This window comes from Syngnathus scovelli, chromosome 10, assembly GCF_024217435.2.
Source record: "Syngnathus scovelli strain Florida chromosome 10, RoL_Ssco_1.2, whole genome shotgun sequence".
Classification (NCBI taxonomy): domain Eukaryota; kingdom Metazoa; phylum Chordata; class Actinopteri; order Syngnathiformes; family Syngnathidae; genus Syngnathus; species Syngnathus scovelli.
In genome coordinates this window covers 4,957,514-4,975,319 of record NC_090856.1, presented here as the reverse complement: position 1 = coordinate 4,975,319, position 17,806 = coordinate 4,957,514, and the positions used below count along the sequence as shown (strand labels likewise).

Here is a 17,806-nt window from a genome sequence, read left to right as displayed (position 1 = left end):
GGGTTCGAATCTCAGTGGGACCAAAAATCATAGAAAATTTACACAGTTGCTAGTGTAACCATATAACGATACACTTCCTTCGAGCTAGGGTTAGAGCTAAGGTTAGGGTTAGAGCTAGGCTTAGGGCTAGGCTTAGGGCTAGGGTTAGGGCTAGGGTTAGGGTTAGGGTTAGAGTTAGTGCGAGGGTTAGGGTTAGAGTTAGTGCGAGGGTTAGAGCTAGGGTTAGGGTTAGAGCTAGGGTTAGGGTTAGAGTTAGTGCGAGGGTTAGGGTTGGGGTTAGAGCTAGGGTTAGAGCTAGGGTTAGAGCTAGGGTTAGGGTTGGGGTTAGAGCTAGGGTTAGGGTTAGAGCTAGGGTTAGGGTTTGAGCTAGGGTTAGGGCTAGGGTTAGGGCTAGGGTTAGCGGTAGGGTTAGGGTTAGAGTTAGAGTTAGGGTTAGGGTTGGGGTTAGGGTTGGGGTTAGAGCTAGGGTTAGGGTTAGAGCTAGGGTTAGAGTTAGGGTTGGGGTTAGAGCTAGGGTTAGAGCTAGGGTTAGGGTTAGAGCTAGGGTTAGGGTTAAGGTTAGAGCTAGGGTTAGGATTAGAGAAGGTGCGAGGGTTAGGGTTAGAGCTAGGCTTAGGGTTAGGGTTAGAGTTAGAGCGAGGGTTAGGGTTAGAGCTAGGGTTAGAGGTAGGGTTAGAGGTAGGGTTAGGGTTAGAGTTAGGGTTAGGGTTGGGGTTAGAGCTAGGGTTAGAGCTAGGGTTAGGGTTAGAGCTAGGGTTAGAGCTAGGGTTAGGGTTAGAGTTAGTGCGAGGGTTAGGGTTAGAGCTAGGCTTAGGGTTAGGGTTAGAGCGAGGGTTAGGGTTAGAGCTGGGGTTAGAGGTAGGGTTAGAGGTAGGGTTAGGGTTAGAGTTAGGGTTAGGGTTGGGGTTAGAGCTAGGGTTAGAGCTAGGGTTAGGGTTAGAGCTAGGGTTAGAGCTAGGGTTAGGGTTAGAGTTAGTGCGAGGGTTAGGGTTAGAGCTAGGCTTAGGGTTAGGGTTAGAGCGAGGGTTAGGGTTAGAGCTGGGGTTAGAGGTAGGGTTAGAGGTAGGGTTAGGGTTAGAGTTAGGGTTAGGGTTGGGGTTAGAGCTAGGGTTAGAGCTAGGGTTAGGGTTAGAGCTAGGGTTAGGGTTTGAGCTAGGGTTAGGGCTAGGGCTAGGGTTAGGGCTAGGGCTAGGGTTAGCGGTAGGTTTAGGGTTAGGGTTAGAGTTAGAGTTAGAGTTAGAGTTAGAGTTAGGGTTAGGGTTGGGGTTAGGGTTGGGGTTAGAGCTAGGGTTAGGGTTAGAGCTAGGGTTAGAGTTAGGGTTGGGGTTAGAGCTAGGGTTAGGGTTAGAGCTAGGGTTAGGGTTTGAGCTAGGGTTAGGGCTAGGGTTAGCGGTAGGGTTAGGGTTAGAGCTAGGCTTAGGGTTAGGGTTAGAGTTAGGGTTAGGGGTAGAGTTAGTGCGAGGGTTAGGGTTAGAGCTAGGCTTAGGGTTAGGGTTAGAGCGAGGGTTAGGGTTAGAGGTAGGGTTAGAGGTAGGGTTAGGGTTAGAGTTAGGGTTAGGGTTGGGGTTAGAGCTAGGGTTAGGGTTAGAGCTAGGGTTAGGGTTTGAGCTAGGGTTAGGGCTAGGGTTAGGGTTAGAGTTAGAGCTAGGGTTAGAGTTAGTGCGAGGGTTAGGGTTAGAGCTAGGGTTAGGGTTAGAGCTAGGGTTAGAGTTAGTGCGAGGGTTAGGGTTATAGCTAGGGTTAGAGCTAGGGTTGGGGTTAGAGCTAGGGTTAGGGTTAGAGCTAGGGTTAGGGTTTAAGCTAGGGTTAGGGCTAGGGTTAGGGCTAGGGCTAGGGTTAGCGGTAGGGTTAGGGTTAGGTTTAGAGTTAGAGTTAGAGTTAGGGTTAGTGTTGGGGTTAGGGTTGGGGTTAGAGCTAGGGTTAGGGTTAGGGTTAGGGTTAGAGTTAGGGTTGGGGTTAGAGCTAGGGTTAGAGCTAGGGTTAGGGTTAGAGCTAGGGTTAGGGTTTGAGCTAGGGCTAGGGCTAGGGTTAGGGTTAGAGTTAGAGCTAGGGTTAGAGTTAGTGCGAGGGTTAGGGTTAGCGCGAGGGTTAGGGTTAGAGCTAGGGTTAGAGCTAGGGTTAGGGTTTGAGCTAGGGTTAGGGCTAGGGTTAGCGGTAGGGTTAGGGTTCCAGCTAGGCTTAGGGTTAGGGTTAGAGTTAGAGCTAGGGTTAGGGTTAGAGCTAGGGTTAGGGTTAGAGTTAGTGCGAGGGTTAGGGTTAGAGCTAGGCTTAGGGTTAGGGTTAGAGTTAGAGCGAGGGTTAGGGTTAGAGCTAGGGTTAGAGGTAGGGTTAGAGGTAGGGTTAGGATTAGAGTTAGGGTTAGGGTTGGGGTTAGAGCTAGGGTTAGAGCTAGGGTTAGGGTTAGAGCTAGGGTTAGGGTTAGAGTTAGTGCGAGGGTTAGGGTTAGAGCTAGGCTTAGGGTTAGGGTTAGAGCGAGGGTTAGGGTTAGAGCTAGGGTTAGAGGTAGGGTTAGAGGTAGGGTTAGGGTTAGAGTTAGGATTAGGGTTGGGGTTAGAGCTAGGGTTAGAGCTAGGGTTAGGGTTAGAGCTAGGGTTAGGGTTTGAGCTAGTGTTAGGGCTAGGGCTAGGGTTAGAGTTAGAGTTAGGGTTAGAGTTAGTGCGAGGGTTAGAGCTAGGGTTAGGGTTAGAGTTAGTGCGAGGGTTAGGGTTGGGGTTAGAGCTAGGGTTGGGGTTAGAGCTAGGGTTAGAGCTAGGGTTGGGGTTAGAGCTAGGGTAGAGCTAGGGTTAGGGTTTGAGCTAGGGTTAGGGCTAGGGCTAGGGTTAGGGCTAGGGCTAGGGTTAGCGGTAGGGTTAGGGTTAGGGTTAGAGTTAGAGTTAGAGTTAGAGTTAGAGTTAGGGTTAGGGTTAGGGTTAGGGTTGGGGTTAGGGTTGGGGTTAGAGCTAGGGTTAGGGTTAGAGCTAGGGTTAGAGTTAGGGTTAGGGTTGGGGTTAGAGCTAGGGTTAGGGTTAGAGCTAGGGTTAGGGTTTGAGCTAGGGTTAGGGCTAGGGCTAGGGTTAGGGTTAGAGTTAGAGCTAGGGTTAGAGTTAGTGCGAGGGTTAGGGTTAGAGCGAGGGTTAGGGTTAGAGCTAGGGTTAGGGTTAGAGCTAGGGTTAGGGTTTGAGCTAGGGTTAGGGCTAGGGTTAGCGGTAGGGTTAGGGTTAGAGCTAGGCTTAGGGTTAGGGTTAGAGTTAGAGCTAGGGTTAGGGTTAGAGCTAGGGTTAGGGTTAGAGTTAGTGCGAGGGTTAGGGTTCGAGCTAGGCTTAGGGTTAGGGTTAAAGTTAGAGCGAGGGTTAGGGTTAGAGCTAGGGTTAGAGGTAGGGTTAGAGGTAGGGTTAGGGTTGGGGTTAGAGCTAGGGTTAGAGCTAGGGTTAGGGTTTGAGTTAGTGCGAGGGTTAGAGGTAGGGTTAGAGGTAGGGTTAGGGTTAGAGCTAGGGTTAGGGTTAGAGCTAGGGTTAGAGCTAGGGTTCGGGTTTGAGCTAGGGTTAGGGCTAGGGTTAGCGGTAGGGTTAGAGCTAGGGTTAGGGTTAGAGTTAGAGCTAGGGTTAGGGTTAGAGCTAGGGTTAGGGTTAGAGTTAGTGCGAGGGTTAGAGCTAGGGTTAGGGTTAGAGTTAGAGCGAGGGTTAGGGTTAGTGCTAGGGTTAGAATTGGAGTGAGGGTTAGGGTTAGGGCTAGAGTTAGAGCTAGGGTTAGGGTTAGAGCTAGGGTTAGGGTTAGAGCTCGTTTTTTTATTTTATTTTTTTTCAAAAAAGAAAACCTACCATACACGGTAGTTTTTTTTTTTAAACTACCATTTAATGGTAGTTTTTTTTTAAACTACCGTGTATGGTAGTTTTTTTTTTTTTTTTTTAAACTACCATACACGGTAGTTTAAAAAAAAACTACCGTGTATGTTTTTTTTTTTTTTTTTTTTTTTTAAAAACTACCATACACGGTAGTTTTTTTTTAAACTACCATTTATGGTAGTTTTTTTTTCAAAAAAAGCGTTTTTTTTTTTTTCCTTTTTTTGAAAAAAAAAAAACTACCATACACGGTAGTTTAAAAAAAAACTACCATTAAATGGTAGTTTAAAAAAAAAACTACCGTGTATGGTAGATTTTTTTGAAAAAAAAAAACTACCATACACGGTAGTTTAAAAAAAAACTACCATTAAATGGTAGTTTAAAAAAAAAACTACCGTGTATGGTAGGTTTTTTTAAAAAAAAAAAACGAGCTCTAACCCTAACCCTAGCTCTAACCCTAGCTCAAACCCTAACCCTCGCTCTAACTCTAACCCTAACCCTAGCTCTAACCCTAACCCTCGCACTAACTCTAACCCTAACCCTAGCTCTAACCCTAGCTCTAACTCTAACCCTAACCCTAAGCCTAGCTCTAACCCTAACCCTCGCAATAACTCTAACCCTAACCCTAACCCTAGCTCTAACCCTAACCCTAACCCTAGTTCTAACCCTAACCCTAGCTCTAACCCTAACCCTCACTCTAATTCTAACCCTAGCTCTAACTCTAACCCTAACCCTAGCTCTAACCCTAACCCTCGCTCTAACTCTAAACCTAACCCTAAGCCTAGCTCTAACCCTAATCCTAGCTCTAACCCTAACCCTCGCACTAACTCTAACCCTAGCTCTAACTCTAACCCTAACCCTACCGCTAACCCTAGCTCTAACTCTAACCCTAACCCTAGTTCTAACCCTAGCTCAAACCCTAACCCTCGCTCTAACTCTAACCCTAACCCTAGCTCTAACCCTAACCCTCGCACTAACTCTAACCCTAACCCTAGCTCTAACCCTAACCCTCGCTCTAACTCTAACCCTAACCCTAGCTCTAACCCTAACCCTCGCTCTAACCCTAACCCTAAGCCTAGCTCTAACCCTAACCCTAGCTCTAACCCTAGCTCTAACCCCAACCCTAACTCTACCTCTAACCCTACCTCTAACCCTAGCTCTAACCCTAACCCTCGCTCTAACTCTAACCCTAACCCTAAGCCTAGCTCGAACCCTAACCCTCGCACTAACTCTAACCCTAACCCTAGCTCTAACCCTAACCCTAGCTCTAACTCTAACCCTAACCCTAAGCCTAGCTCTAACCCTAACCCTACCGCTAACCCTAGCCCTAACCCTAGCTCTAACCCTAGCTCTAACCCTAGCTCTAACCCTAACCCTCGCACTAACTCTAACCCTAGCTCTAACTCTAACCCTAACCCTACCGCTAACCCTAGCTCTAACTCTAACCCTAACCCTAGCTCTAACCCTAGCTCAAACCCTAACCCTCGCTCTAACCCTGACCCTAGCTCTAACCCTAACCCTCGCACTAACTCTAACCCTAACCCTAGCTCTAACCCTAGCTCTAACTCTAACCCTAACCCTAAGCCTAGCTCTAACCCTAACCCTCGCAATAACTCTAACCCTAACCCTAACCCTAGCTCTAACCCTAACCCTAACCCTTATTCTAACCCTAACCCTAGCTCTAACCCTAACCCTCACTCTAATTCTAACCCTAGCTCTAACTCTAACCCTAACCCTAGCTCTAACCCTCGCTCTAACTCTAAACCTAACCCTAAGCCTAGCTCTAACCCTAATCCTAGCTCTAACCCTAACCCTCGCACTAACTCTAACCCTAGCTCTAACTCTAACCCTAACCCTACCGCTAACCCTAGCTCTAACTCTAACCCTAACCCTAGCTCTAACCCTAGCTCAAACCCTAACCCTCGCTCTAACTCTAACCCTAACCCTAGCTCTAACCCTAACCCTCGCACTAACTCTAACCCTAACCCTAGCTCTAACCCTAACCCTCGCTCTAACTCTAACCCTAACCCTAGCTCTAACCCTAACCCTCGCTCTAACCCTAACCCTAAGCCTAGCTCTAACCCTAACCCTAGCTCTAACCCTAGCTCTAACCCCAACCCTAACTCTACCTCTAACCCTACCTCTATCCCTAGCTCTAACCCTAACCCTCGCTCTAACTCTAACCCTAAGCCTAGCTCGAACCCTAACCCTCGCACTAACTCTAACCCTAACCCTAGCTCTAACTCTAACCCTAACCCTAAGCCTAGCTCTAACCCTAACCCTACCGCTAACCCTAGCCCTAACCCTAGCTCAAACCCTAACCCTAGCTCTAACCCTAGCTCTAACCCTAACCCTCGCTCTAACCCTAACCCTCGCACTAACTCTAACCCTAGCTCTAACTCTAACCCTAACCCTAGCCCTAGCCCTAGCTCAAACCCTAACCCTAGCTCTAACCCTAACCCTAGCTCTAACCCTAGCTCTAACCCCAACCCTAACTCTAACCCTAACCCTAACCCTAGCTCTAACCCCAACCCTAACCCTACCGCTAACCCTAGCCCTAGCCCTAACCCTAGCCCTAACCCTAGCTTAAACCCTAACCCTAGCTCTAACCCTAACCCTAGCTCTAACCCCAACCCTAACCCTAGCTCTAACCCTAGCTATAACCCTAACCCTAGCTCTAACCCCAACCCTAACCCTCGCACTAACTCTAACCCTAACCCTAGCTCTAACCCTAACCCTAGCTCTAACCCTAACCCTCGCACTAACTCTAACCCTAGCTCTAACTCTAACCCTAACCCTAGCCCTAACCCTAGCTCAAACCCTAACCCTAGCTCTAACCCTAACCCTAACCCTAGCTCTAACCCCAACCCTAACCCTAACTCTAACCCTAACCCTACCTCTAACCCTACCTCTAACCCTAGCTCTAACCCTAACCCTCGCTCTAACCCTAACCCTAAGCCTAGCTCTAACCCTAACCCTCGCACTAACTCTAACCCTAACCCTAGCTCTAACCCTAGCTCTAACCCTAACCCTAGCTCTAACCCTAGCTCTAACCCCAACCCTAACCCTAACTCTAACCCTAACCCTACCTCTAACCCTACCTCTAACCCTAGCTCTAACCCTAACCCTCGCTCTAACTCTAACCCTAACCCTAAGCCTAGCTCTAACCCTAACCCTCGCACCTTCTCTAATCCTAACCCTAGCTCTAACCTTAACCCTAGCTCTAACTCTAACCCTAAGCCTAGCTCTAACCCTAACCCTACCGCTAACCCTAACCCTAGCTCAAACCCTAACCCTAGCTCTAACCCTAACCCTCGCTCTAACCCTAACCCTAAGCCTAGCTCTAACCCTAACCCTCGCACTAACTCTAACCCTAACCCTAGCTCTAACCCTAGCTCTAACCCTAACCCTAGCTCTAACCCTAGCTCTAACCCCAACCCTAACCCTAACTCTAACCCTAACCCTACCTCTAACCCTACCTCTAACCCTAGCTCTAACCCTAACCCTCGCTCTAACTCTAACCCTAACCCTAAGCCTAGCTCTAACCCTAACCCTCGCACCTTCTCTAATCCTAACCCTAGCTCTAACCTTAACCCTAGCTCTAACTCTAACCCTAAGCCTAGCTCTAACCCTAACCCTACCGCTAACCCTAACCCTAGCTCAAACCCTAACCCTAGCTCTAACCCTAACCCTCGCGCTAACCCTAACCCTCGCATTAACTCTAACCCTAGCTCTAACCCTAACCCTAGCCCTAACCCTAGCTCAAACCCTAACCCTAGCTCTAACCCTAGCTCTAACCCTAGCTCTAACCCCAACCCTAACTCTAACCCTAGCTCTAACCCTAACCCTAGCTCTAACCCCAACCCTAACCCCAACCCTAACCCTAACTCTAACTCTAACCCTAACCCTACCGCTAACCCTAGCCCTAGCCCTAACCCTAGCCCTAACCCTAACCCTAGCTCTAACCCTAACCCTAGCTCTAACCCCAACCCTAACCCTAGCTCTAACCCTAGCTCTAACCCTAGCTCTAACCCCAACCCTAACCCTCGCACTAACTCTAACCCTAACCCTAGCTCTAACCCTCGCACTAACTCTAACCCTAACCCTCGCACTAACTCTAACCCTAACCCTAACCCTAGCTCTAACCCTACCCTAACCCTAGCCCTAAGCCTAGCTCTAACCCTAACCTTAGCTCTAACCCTAGCTCGAAGGAAGTGTATCGTTATATGGTTACACTAGCAACTGTGTTGCAAATTTTCTATGATTTTTGGTCCCACTGAGATTCGAACCCGGGTCGCTGGGGTGAAAGCACTAACCACTACCCTATGGAAGCCTTGCTCTCAGGCCATGGAACATGTATGGTTTTATGGACCAGCTCACAAGAATACTAGATCAGTTAAAATGTATTTGGCCGCACTGAGATTCGAACCCGGGTCGCTGGGGTGAAAGCCCAGAGGACTAACCACTACCCTACGGAAGCCTTGCTCTCTGTACATGGAACATGTATGGTTTTATGGAGCAGCTCACAAGAAGACTAGATGAGTGAAAATTTTTGGGCCGCACATAGATTCGAACCCAGGTCGCTGGGGTGACAGCCCAGAGCACTAACCACTACCCTATGGAAGCCTTGCTCTCAGGCCATGGAACATGTATGGTTTTATGGAGCAGCTCACAAGCGACTAGATCAGTTAAAATTTTTTGGGTCGCACTGAGATTCGAACCCAGGTCGCTGGGGTGAAAGCCCAGAGGACTAACCACTACCCTATGGAAGCCTTGCTCTCAGTACATGGAACATGTATGGTTTTATGGTTACACGAGCAACTGTGTTGCACATTTTCTATGCTAAAATATTTTGGGCTCCCACTGAGATTCGAACCCAGGTCGTTAGGGTGAAAGCCCAGAGCACTAACCACTACCCTATGGAAGCCTTGTTCTCAGGCCATGGAACATGTATGGTTTTATGGAGCAGCTCACAAGCGACTAGATCAGTGAAAAATGTTTTGGTCACACTGAGATTCGAACCCAGGTCGCTGGGGTGGAAGCCCAGAGGACTAACCACTACCCTATGGAAGCCTTGCTCTCAGTACATGGAACATGTATGGTTTTATGGTTACACGAGCAACTGTGTTGCAAATTTTCTATGCTAAAATATTTTGGGCTCCCACTGAGATTCGAACCCAGGTGGCTGGGGTGAAAGCCCAGAGGACTAACCACTACCCTATGGAAGCCTTGTTCTCAAGCCATGGAACATGTATGGTTTTATGGAGCAGCTCACAAGCGACTAGATCAGTGAAAAATGTTTTGGTCGCACTGAGATTTGAACTCAGGTCGCTGGGGTGAAAGCCCAGAGCACTAACCACTACCCTATGGAAGCCTTGTTCTCAGGCCATGGAACATGTATGGTTTTATGGAGCAGCTCACAAGCGACTAGATCAGTTAAAAGTTTTTGGGTCGCACTGAGATTCGAACCCAGGTCGCTGGGGCGAAAGCCCAGAGGACTAACCACTACCCTATGGAAGCCTTGCTCTCAGTACGTGGAACATGTATGGTTTTATGGAGCAGCTCACAAGAAGACGAGATCAGTGGAGACTCCACAGCAGATGTCATCACAACACGTTGTGTACACGAACACCTAGCAAAGTACAATTTAAAATGACACTTTCGAAGTACCCAAAGTTAAACTTACAAAAGAAAACTCATAATAAATTAAACTTACACAAGAAGAGCCCTAACGTGGCACTTGACAGCTGTCAGTGTCAAATCCAAAATGTAAACAAGGACCATGTGAAAATTAGGTCAATGCAATCTCCGGTTAGAATATGTTATTTTGTAGGTATTAACAAGTAGAATAGTTTTAAATTAGGTCGAAATTAAACCTTTTGTAGTGTACCTATTGAAGGTGTACCTACACATATCGTCATATAAAGCAGTTAACCAAATGTCTGATTTTTATGTTTTAATTGGCGAATAAAGAAACAAGGAATGAAACACCAGACAAGTTTTAACATAAATGTTTATTAAAAATAATAATATTAAAAGCAAATTTCAAACCAGCAATCTAATGTGAAATTGCAGTAGATATATTGGATAACAATATTTAGGCGTACACGTTATTTAAAAACGACTATAAGTGTTATACTACGATACAAGTGTTTACCAGCTCAGTGGCCTGAGAGGAGAGTGTCCGCCCTGAGATTGGGAGGTGGTGGGTTCAAACCCCTGCCGAGTCATACCAGTGACTATAACAATGGTACCCATTTCTTCCCTGCTTGGCACTCAGTGTAAGGGGTTGAAATGGGGCCCCCCCTGCTGCTCATGATCATTGGGACTTTTGGCACTCAGTGTAAGGCAGGGGTGTCCAAGTCCAGTCCTCGTGGGCCGCATTCCTACATGTTTTCCAAGTTTCCCTTGTTAAACACACCTGATTCAAATGATCAGTTCATCCTCACGTTCTGCAGGAGCCTGATCATTGAATCAGGTGTGTTTAACGAGGGAAACTTGGAAAACATGGAGGAATACGGCCCTCGAGGACTGGACTTGGACACCCCTGCCCTAATTCGTCGAATGATTCGTTTGAACAAATCTTTTGAGTGAACTGATTCTAAAGATTCAGTTCACTTGAAAGAACTGGAATGCACATCACTACTTGCTACGTCAATATCTAGCAGGTGAGTCCGTGCTCCGTGTCGCTTTTGGTGTTTGGATATTTCAAATTGGACGCAGATATTAAAAGAAAGAAACACGACTTATTTGATTTTACTTTTAAAATTGATACACCAAATTTAAATATAAACAAGCAAACACTTGCTCTTGTGATGACTCCTCTCGTCCCCCCCCCCTCTCCAATTTACCTGCAGCTCTGACGTCACGTCCACCCATCCAAGCCAACCTTCTTCTGCTTGTTGAACAGCACTTTAAACACTAGCGCCACCCGTTGGCCAGTCATGATGACTGCTTTGGCCCTGAAAATTGTTGGTTGTATTCTATTTGTTGTAGAAATAAAGCATTAAAATCAAATTATTGACAGACGTTTTCTTACTAAACGTTCCGTACAACAAATGAGAAAATCAAGGCTAGAGCTGGAATCACACCAGCAACTTCAGCATGTCACAATTGTTGTGCATTGTTGTCTGTGTGAATTTCTGAACGAGCCCCTTACATGTACGTGTTTGAAGACATTCCACAAATGTAATACAATTATGAGTGAATCGACGATATGTTGCAATGAGGCTGAGGAGATTTTTGTGAACATCTAAGCTCTTCCCAGATAACTCCACATATTTTGTTGATTTGTTGGGGAGGACATTAAAAATGGTGCTCCAATTTTTTTTTTTAAAAAAGGTTGACCATATTTTTTTATTAGTGTTTCAGAATTAAATATATAATGAACAGAAGGTATACGGGCCACGTACCACCAGGATGACACTAACGCCGAGCGTGCCAGTTTAGTTAACCAGTACCTCATTCTGTGGTGCACAGAGGGAATGCTTAAAATTTAAGATGCAAAATATTTATGGCCTTCACATCCATCTAAAAAAAATGAGTAAGCACCCAAATATTTCCTTGACGGGATTGTCAAAAAAAAAATGAATGGCTTGATGAAAAATGTTCATTTTATCCAACAATGGGACATTTCGGTGAAAAGTGTAGGGGTACACTTTCCTGTCTTGTGTGTCGACACCGTGAGTTCGATTCTCGCATACAACGGTGTGAATGTGTGCATGTGTGACCCAAAAAAAATTCTGGATTAGGTCTCTTCCTGTTTTGGGTTCGGGGAGAATTTGCCATGTTGCTGCCATCCAGTGGCCATAACGGACACTGCAGTTCAGTCAATCTGCTTGCATGTGGCCAGAGATGGCAGGAAAGGCTTGTCCAATGTTTGCGAAGAGGATGAAGACCTGGGGAAAAGGATAATAGTTGCCGTCTGGGTTGGCAGCACCTGCGTTATACGCTCTCCATGTCTTCGCTGCCGTTGCCTTCGTCCTTGACGGCGTCGCCCTCGCCGGCTGCCGCCGCCTCCTCTACGTGCGCCAACATGTCAGCCATGAGCGCCTCCTCCAGGCGTTTCCTCACGCTGTACACCAACTCCTCCTGCTTCCTAGGAGTTAACAACACACGGACACAAGTCAAGCCAAACGTGTTTGCAGCCTATAAAATGTGTAATGATGACAAACGCTCACCTAATGTCCTCATCGGTGACGATGAAGGCCTTACAGAGCGGCTGCGTGGTGTTAAGCCACACGCCCGGGTTCTTCTCGACAGCGGCTGATAGCTGCCCGGTGATGGGGGCGGCGCTGGTGTGAAGCGCGCTGGCGATGGCCGACAGAAGCGTCTTGTCTGTGCAGCCTGGACCCACACCTGACACAAGCAGCAGGGCATGAGTAGGGAAAGGGTCTCGATGCATGCTTTTTATAGCCATTCAACTTTTTAGTTCACCCAGCTTCTCGCTCCAAAAGTCCCCTGGGTCATGACAGAAAGTGAACAAGCCACATACCTTGAAGACCTTTCGGCAGCTCCATGGTTTTCACCAACTCTTCTGCGATGTCGTATGCACTCAGACCGCTTAGCTTCTTCTCCCAAAATAGCTAGAAAAACACAAAACATGTAGGTGAACTAGCCCACGCTAAATGTGAATCCAGTCTTGGAAAAGACATTCACCTGACGAGGTTGGTCCACAGCTTTCTGTGGGTCTGTCTTGACTTTGTTACTGGGATGGTTGGTAACCTTGGTGACAGGCTGCTTAAAGATGGAGGCTGTCTGTCTGACTGGTAGCGATGTGTTCAGGTCAGGTTTACCCTTAAAACGGTGAGCCGAAAATCATACATGTTAAAAATGATCCAATATCTTATCTTTCTAATCTTGCATTGTATTTTTTTGACATTTGAAGTCAGATAGAGAATTTTCTCCTCAGTTGCCTCACCTTGTTCTGGTTGTTGTTATCGTAGCGCATCCGCTGGCGGTTCTTGTTCAGCTTACTCATCAGCATCTTCCCCGTGCGGAAGTCGAATGAGCTCAGGTCCATCTGGTTGCCGAGGTAACGGGCCAACTGAGGCTTGCTTCGGAACTTCTTGCCAGATGGACTACGCGAGGCGGTACGGAAGAAAAAATATGTGAGGATCATTGAGAAGACACCATGTCTTTATATTAAACATTCAAAGGCGGGAAGCGGCTGACGGACAGGCACACGACGGCAACATGCAACAAGCACGTAAACATTTGAATGAATGGATTTGAAACCCTGAACTCACAATGCATTACAAACATGTCATTTAAATGGCCACTGCACGGTTTTTAGGGGGTCAAATGGAACTGATAGCGGCTCCACGCGTGGGAGCGACAACTTACGATGTACACAGTGTGTCAGAAAGGTTCCAGGACTGGCGTTTCAAAAGCTCTATCAAGAACCTTGACTTCAATCATGAGTTCTTGCTGAATGATCAACTATAAAGACAGCTTGTTCTGTGGGGTATCTCATAAGAATCCTTCCAGGAGTTCCAGGAGAAAACTAGAAAAGATTCCCGGGGGGGTTGTAGAAACTTTTAGTTCAACTACGTCAACCTTTTGGGACACTAAGCCTGGAACCTTTCTCATACACCTCGTATGTTGAACATGAGAATTAGGAATGTATATAGAACCTGACCGTGCACGTCACTCATGCACACACAATGCGTCTTGCATCACACAATACAGAAAACAGAAGAGGTTCGACAGGGTGGTGGGCCTACCACAGACTATACAACCGACCCGCCTCCCCCCTCTCTTGCCTCTGTTCCTCATCTGGCTCGTCTCCTCTGCTAAAGGAGAACACAATTCTGCCGTTGTTGGTTCATTTCAGGTGAAGGGTTTGGGGGATAAGGGGTGTCAACTCAAGAGGCCTGTCGCTAGGCTTTTCAGCCACTGAGCCCAACTTTACACCTCGACTCCCCCCCAAGAAACAAATAGTCCTGCGTGTATCCATCCGCGAACAAGCTGACGCACACAGTTAAGAAGTCGAAGCACAGTTCGTATAGGTACCTAAAATAATAGACGTCGCTTTTCCCGGCGGACAAACCCGACTTTCTGGTCACTTCTTCCATTTTCCAGCCTTTGGGGAGAGCAGTGCAATCCCACCTTTTCTTCTCCATTCTCGCGCACTAGTATAAATGGCAGTCTTAAAAGAAATCGTTTTGTTTTGGTTGTTAGCTTAGCGTCGACCATAGCACGAACATGCGCCGCGCCACCTGGAACGCGAGCTCGCACGGGCTAGTTAGAAAGCTAAACGTCTCCGTGCTCTTTGTACTCATGGAGATCGCTCCGCCGCGGTCGTCGCGGCCACATCACTACCCCCCTCCCGCTCGACTCGCCACAGGTCCCGGTGAGGAGCTACATCCGCGAGGGAAACGAGAACACAAGCTGAGCCAAGGATTTCCCCGCTCCAAGAGGAAAGAGGAAAATGAAAAAAGTTAATATAACCAATTTCGAAATAAAAGCACGTATTGAAAACAAAAGCTAGACTGGAAGAAGAAAAATTGATTAAATAAATAAATAAATAAATAAATAAGCAATAATGTTCACCATCGTTTTGCACAAAAAGTGTAACACTATGTGAGATTCATTTATTTTTCTGACATTTCTTACATATTCTTCTGACAGATTTGATATCTGCAATTCTTAGTCAAGGCAATTAATTTGCATTAGAAATAACACCACCAAACAAAAATATCGCAAAAAGTATTTTGTCCACTTTGAGTCAACATCATCACAGTCTACACTGTATCCTTAATACTTGTAATATTGTGTATCGAGTTTCTTACTCCACACGTGTAGTTCACAGTTATTAAAAACGATAATACTAGTCATTTAAAATTTCGTAACGCGTCATTTTTATTTTGAAAAGAAATACGGAAATTGTACAATTACCGTTGTTTACCTTGACGATGGTGTCAGGTAGCAACAATGTTAACTGAAAGCAACATTAATTATGTCTACTGCTCAAAATAGTCGTAAATATTCACAGTGAAGGTGCAAAACAGCTTGACGTTTCAGGTCAATTAAATGAAACAAGTGTTGTGAAAGATCACCGTGCTTTACCTTAGCTCTCACGTTTCACGTCAGTTACATGAAATCGGAGAGCCATTTGACTACAATGCCGACCGTTGCCACTCTCGTTTCCTCCCCTCATATTATGAATGAACAAAGCGTATTTTCCATCGAACGCAAGCGGTATGTTTCAAATTTTACGGTGCAAAAACACATCGTGCATTAACGCGTTTACAGACGCTGTTTGGGGAGGGTGGGGTGGGGGGTAGAGGATTTACTGTGCACGGTTAACATGCAGAACTGTCAAAATGGTACAATGTCGACGTCAATTGCAAACACGAAAAAAGATCACCTTTGTTAATAGCGACATTGCAACGGTGCTACATAGACGTGAGCGAACACACCGTTGCATTGCTACTTGTACACACGAACACGCAAAACGCTAACACTATTCACCGTATCGATGATAAACATTCCGATTTACTGACGTTTCTGTCTGACTGAAGGTACATTTTGCACGCTTAACGACACCGAGTCTATTGCAAACCGGTAACGGAGGTTTTGGAAGCCTTGAATGTCATGTACTTACTCGTTTTTATCCATTTTGAAGACACAGTGGGTTTTGTTCCTCTCGCTGTATTAAATCCCTTCTCTCTCAGTCCCCTCCCCTCCCCCTCTACCGCTGGAGAAATTATTCACGCAAATTTCGACGTCTGCGTGATAACGTGACTATTGTGTCGGGGGCGCAGTGCGAGGGGGGGCAACCCTTATCAGGTAGGTACGTGACTGCCGGTCAAATTGCAAGTATATAAATGACATGTTTTTTTGTCCATGCATGAAGCAGAGCTTCATAATAACTATGCAGACACACAATGGCATATTTCAGATTTATTCACGTTAAATAGTTATGGATTAAAACGTTTTCATTATACAGAACACAGCCCAACAGGTCAGTGGATGGACATCATCATTTGATTTGTAATTGGCCAAGTAGAAGCACGTTTACTCTTGTCCATCCAGTTCACGTATATACACTCTACTCCTGTAAAACACACATCAGCAACACCAGATCATGAACACATATACAACTCCACATAAACTGTCACACTTGATTTTATGCCAAAACATATATTTGAGAAATACAAATATAAACATCCATTCATCTATGGTCTTCAACTTTGCCCGATACAGTGCTTTAGGTGGGGGGGGGAAAATAAGTGTAGGTTTTGGAACATAGTGGCTTCTATGAAAACTGAAGATTGTAGGCTAGCTGCATTGTTAGCTAATGCGCTATCTTTTTCTTTTATTCCTCCGAGGAATAACAAACCTGGCGGTTAGGCTAAATCATGGGAGTACTTAAAGTGCCATTCAATATTTTTATAGCTCTATAGACCAGAAAAAGGAGTCCAAATTAACAGCCAAGTCATTTGATGCATTGAATTTATTGGAGGTGTTTTGAGGCATGTTTATTGACCCCAGCCAACCAACACACAAATGGGCCTGACAAACTTCAGTGGCAGTGCACAAGACCTACAAATGCTTCAACAGATGTGTAATGTTGATAAAATACTTACAATTGAATTGAAAAAGTCTTCAGTCATCCTTAGGGAATTTGCCTCTAATGTACGGCACATAGTCAAGGATGAGCCGCCAGTCTGTGACGTAAACCAGCGCCACACCGCCCACTGTTCCCCACCCCGCCAAATTGGGTATCCTGCATGAAGAAAACAATCAAGAAGAAAAGGTTGATATGATTATGGCCATAACCACCCACAGCTCCTTCACCCCTAATATTTTTCCAAACTCTTTGGGAATGGTTTATTGAAAGGGTCAAACGCCTGTTTTTCAAAGAAAATGTATATTGGAGGTTAATCAGGATTATTTGTAGAACATTGAAGGGTGGCTTGGTTGCATCAGCACAGTCTTATACTACACCACGTTAGCCTAATACTTTCAGGCAGATTTTGTATAACAGGCAGAACAATCATAGGAGCTCAATATTGACATTTTGAGTATTTTTAGTGTGTGAAAACAATGCACAAAACAAGATCTTGCACTTAATGTTATTTTTTCTTCAGTAGTTCTCTTTCATCCTAGAACGATAATTTTTATGCACAAGAGCAGTGGGAAAACAATCAATATGCGGTTATTTTTAATCGCTCAAACCTTTTCTTATTAAAGGATAGATCTTTTAGACATGCGCTGAGAAATGCAGAACGAAAAATAAGCTTTTAGGCTTAACAGATTGATAATAAAATCGTTTTAAAAGCACAGTATTCATTCTCCAATAACCTAGCAAGATAGTATTAATTCACATACTTTAACAGCATCTCACTTTAAATGTCAAATAATAGTTTGCTTCTATTCTAATGATAGATATTTCAAAATTAGCCAAGCAGGCTAAATCATTGCGAATATAAACAGGGAAGCTAAGCTAAGCTAAGTTAGCTTGTGTGCAGCAATGGGTCACGTAGAAGGACACAGTCGTGTTCACGTTTGCGTTTTCACTTTACCAGACGTAAAAATATACATAATCACGTACAAAGCGGAAGTTCAATACGGTTATAAGTTATACGTACCACGTCCGTGCAATCGTGACGTACTTAGCACCGACAAATTTATTGAGTATGTTGTTGAGGACCATCCTGACCTCTCCTGTACTACTCTACTCGACGGAAGTGTTTACTCTGATTTGGAAGGACCCACGACTGCCCTATTTAAGTGCCTGTTTAGAATTGCTTGGCTCGGGGTCGTTTCGGGTCGTCTGGTTTTTAACACTTCTTTCCCCATTTCCAAATATTCTGTAATACATTGGCTCCGAGGAGATATGACCTTAAACTAGTTTTAACAAATACAAATGTCAAAACTACAAAAGTCCCTTTCTTAAAATGTTTTCCTTTATTTCCCTTTCAATGTTCACAATTTCCCTCAAAAACAGACATAGGAAGAAAGGTATAATCTGATATTAA

At 45.5% G+C, this 17,806-nt stretch overlaps 2 protein-coding genes across 7 annotated transcripts; both read right to left on the bottom strand.

Annotated features, from left to right (window-relative positions):
* Positions 1 to 10,773: 10,773 nt before the first annotated feature.
* Positions 10,774 to 15,582, bottom strand: mbd3b (methyl-CpG binding domain protein 3b). Of its 6 annotated transcripts, none has more exons than XM_049718259.2 (7): positions 15,427 to 15,455; positions 13,544 to 13,612; positions 12,739 to 12,898; positions 12,477 to 12,614; positions 12,313 to 12,403; positions 11,999 to 12,176; positions 10,774 to 11,916 (listed from the first exon to the last, which is right to left on the bottom strand). In XM_049718259.2, the coding sequence occupies exons 1-7, from the start codon at positions 15,438 to 15,440 to the stop codon at positions 11,763 to 11,765; spliced, it is 804 nt and encodes a 267-aa protein (XP_049574216.1). In that variant the 5' UTR covers positions 15,441 to 15,455; the 3' UTR covers positions 10,774 to 11,762. The 6 variants fall into 6 exon arrangements, with proteins under 6 accessions (XP_049574216.1, XP_049574231.1, XP_049574223.1 ...); XM_049718274.2 differs by having other exon boundaries at positions 13,583 to 13,612; XM_049718266.2 differs by having other exon boundaries at positions 13,544 to 13,609.
* Positions 15,583 to 15,712: 130 nt separating this feature from the next.
* LOC125967315 (cytochrome b-c1 complex subunit 10) lies at positions 15,713 to 17,530 on the bottom strand. The gene is made up of 3 exons (XM_049718308.2): positions 17,417 to 17,530; positions 16,412 to 16,551; positions 15,713 to 15,879 (listed from the first exon to the last, which is right to left on the bottom strand). The coding sequence occupies exons 1-2, from the start codon at positions 17,479 to 17,481 to the stop codon at positions 16,431 to 16,433; spliced, it is 186 nt and encodes a 61-aa protein (XP_049574265.1). The 5' UTR covers positions 17,482 to 17,530; the 3' UTR covers positions 15,713 to 15,879; positions 16,412 to 16,430.
* Positions 17,531 to 17,806: the final 276 nt, after the last annotated feature.